This window comes from Typopeltis vanoorti, chromosome 24 (assembly GCF_054136105.1).
Source record: "Typopeltis vanoorti isolate ZY-2024b chromosome 24, IOZ_Tvanoo_1.0, whole genome shotgun sequence".
Lineage (NCBI taxonomy): Eukaryota > Metazoa > Arthropoda > Arachnida > Uropygi > Thelyphonidae > Typopeltis > Typopeltis vanoorti.
This window is the reverse complement of record NC_143572.1, coordinates 80,526,684-80,528,907: the sequence shown is the minus strand read 5'-3', so window position 1 is coordinate 80,528,907 and position 2,224 is coordinate 80,526,684. Positions and strand designations below refer to the sequence as shown.

Here is a 2,224-nt window from a genome sequence, read left to right as displayed (position 1 = left end):
TCTGAACCCTTTCGTGTGTTTTCAGGTGATACGAGTCGAAGACTTTCTTGGGATAGATTTTGAATGCAAAGGATAATCTCTGGCGTGCCTTTCACATGTGATTTTTAAGACAACCTGATTCAGGAAATTGCTGGCTACATATTTTACATTCTTTTCTTCAGTCAGACCGTGCCGTTTCTGGTGCCTTTTGAGGGATTGTATAGCCATAAACGTAGAGCTACACACGTCAAAAGTGAAAGGATTCTCATAAGTATGAGCTCTTAGATGACTTTTCAAACTCGAACTGGCTGAAAATCTTTTGTGTCAAATTTCGCATGGAAAAGATTTCTCTCCTGTGTGAACTCTTTCGTGTCTTTTCAGGTGATACGAGTCGAAGAATTTCTTGTAACAGATTTCACATTGAAAAGGTTTCTCTCCAGTGTGAATGCTTTTGTGTCTTTTCAGCTCATAAGAGTTGAAGAAATTTTTGTGACAGATTTCACATGCAAATGAATAATCCGTAGTGTGCCTTTTCATGTGTTTTCTAAGATATCTCGATTCAGGAAATTGTTTCCCACATATTTTACAGGAAAAAAGTTTCTCTTCAGTTAGCTGATGGCATTTTTCGTGCTTTTTAAGGAAGCTTAGAGTTGAAAACGTAGAGCTACACACGGGACAACTGAAAGGTTTCTCATCAGTATGTATTCTTAAATGTCTTTTCTGGCTTGAACTGGCTGAAAACCTCTTGTTGCATATTTCACATGAAAAGGGTTTCTCTCCGGTGTGAATTCTTTCGTGTATTTTCAGGTCATACGAGCCGAAGAATTTCATGTGACAGATTTCGCATTGAAAAGAGCAATCTGTGGTATGCCTTTTCACGTGTCGTTTAAGAGAATCTGATTCAGAAAATTGTTTGTCGCATATTTTACACGAAAAAGGTTTCTCTTCAGTTGGATGGTGACGTTTTTGGTGCCTTTTAAGGTACTGTACAGCGGAAAACGTACAGCTACACACGTCACAAGTGAACGGTTTCTCACCAGTATGTATTCTTAGGTGTCTTTTCATACTAGAACTCTCTGAAAACCTCTTGTTGCATATTTCACATGGAAAAGGTTTCTCTCCGGTGTGAACTCTTTCATGTCTTTTCAGATCAGATGAGTGGAAGAATTTCTTGTGGCAAATTTCGCACACAAAGGAGCAATCTGTGGTGTGCCTTTTCATGTGATTTTTAAGAAAACCTGATTCAGAAAATTGTTTGCCACATATTTTACACGAAAAATGTTTAGCTTCAGTCGGCTGGTGCCGTTTTTGGTGATTTTGAAGGGACTGTACACATGAAAACATAACGCTACACACGTGACAATGTTAAAGGTTTTTCTTTTGTCTGAGATCTGAGATGTAACTTAAGGATTTTTCTATAGCTATTTGATATCCTACAAATTTCACTCTCAAAAGGCTTCTCTTTTCCATGAAATGTTCTGATCTTTCTGTGAAAGCAAATCTTTTCCTTTCTGTGAAAAGGCATTGGAACATATTTCACAGGTGAAAGGTTTCTTCTTCATCTGCACGCTAGCTAATTGGGGTTTTAGTGTCTGAGAGAGAGAGAGAGACAATGTCTTTTGGCGTTGAAAAGGCCTCTCATGCGTGTTAACGACGAAATGCGTTTTAACAAATGGCATTGAGGAAGATTATTTGCCACACATTTCACAGAGAAAACTTTCACCACTAGGCACTTGGCAGATTGATTTGCGGTTGGCTCAATTTGTCTCTGTATTCCTGGTAATTTAAGCGGAAAATGTTTTCTACATTCACAATTTCTCAAATGTAGCTCAAAAGATTTAAAATAAGAAACTCCTTTTTACATTTGGAGCAAGGAAAACGTTCCCAGTGTCATCCTGTTTTATGTCTTTGAAGACAGGACTGGGACTGTAAACGATGTTTTCTTGCGTTTTTCGCACTTGAAATGGTGTTCCGATGCTTGAAGCACAAGTTTGTGTATCTTCAAATGATATAAACCGGTAGACCGTTTGTCGCATATTTTACATGTTAACAGTTTTTTACTGCAGTGAACTGGAGCCTTAGCCTCGTCAGTGTGTAAGCGAGTAAAAAGGACTTGCTGCAATTTGCACAAGGAAATAGCTTCTCATTCAGTGCGTTTTCAGATGCTGTCGAAGATTTGCTGAATCAAAGAATATACTGGCATGTCCTACAGAAGAAATGTTTTTCTTCTTCTTCCAAGTGCACT

The 2,224-nt window shown here is 38.3% G+C and overlaps 1 protein-coding gene across 1 annotated transcript; it reads right to left on the bottom strand.

Annotated features, from left to right (window-relative positions):
- Positions 1-303: 303 nt before the first annotated feature.
- LOC150093453 (uncharacterized) lies at positions 304-1,878 on the bottom strand. The gene has a single exon (XM_090413623.1). The coding sequence runs from the start codon at positions 1,321-1,323 to the stop codon at positions 304-306; it is 1,020 nt and encodes a 339-aa protein (XP_090269749.1). The 5' UTR covers positions 1,324-1,878.
- Between the last annotated feature and the right edge of the window lie 346 nt (positions 1,879-2,224).

Coding starts and splice junctions, on each gene's coding strand:
- LOC150093453 (XM_090413623.1), bottom strand. CDS start 1,323: ATGTTTTCATGTGTACAGTCCCTTCAAAATCACCAAAAACGGCACCAG.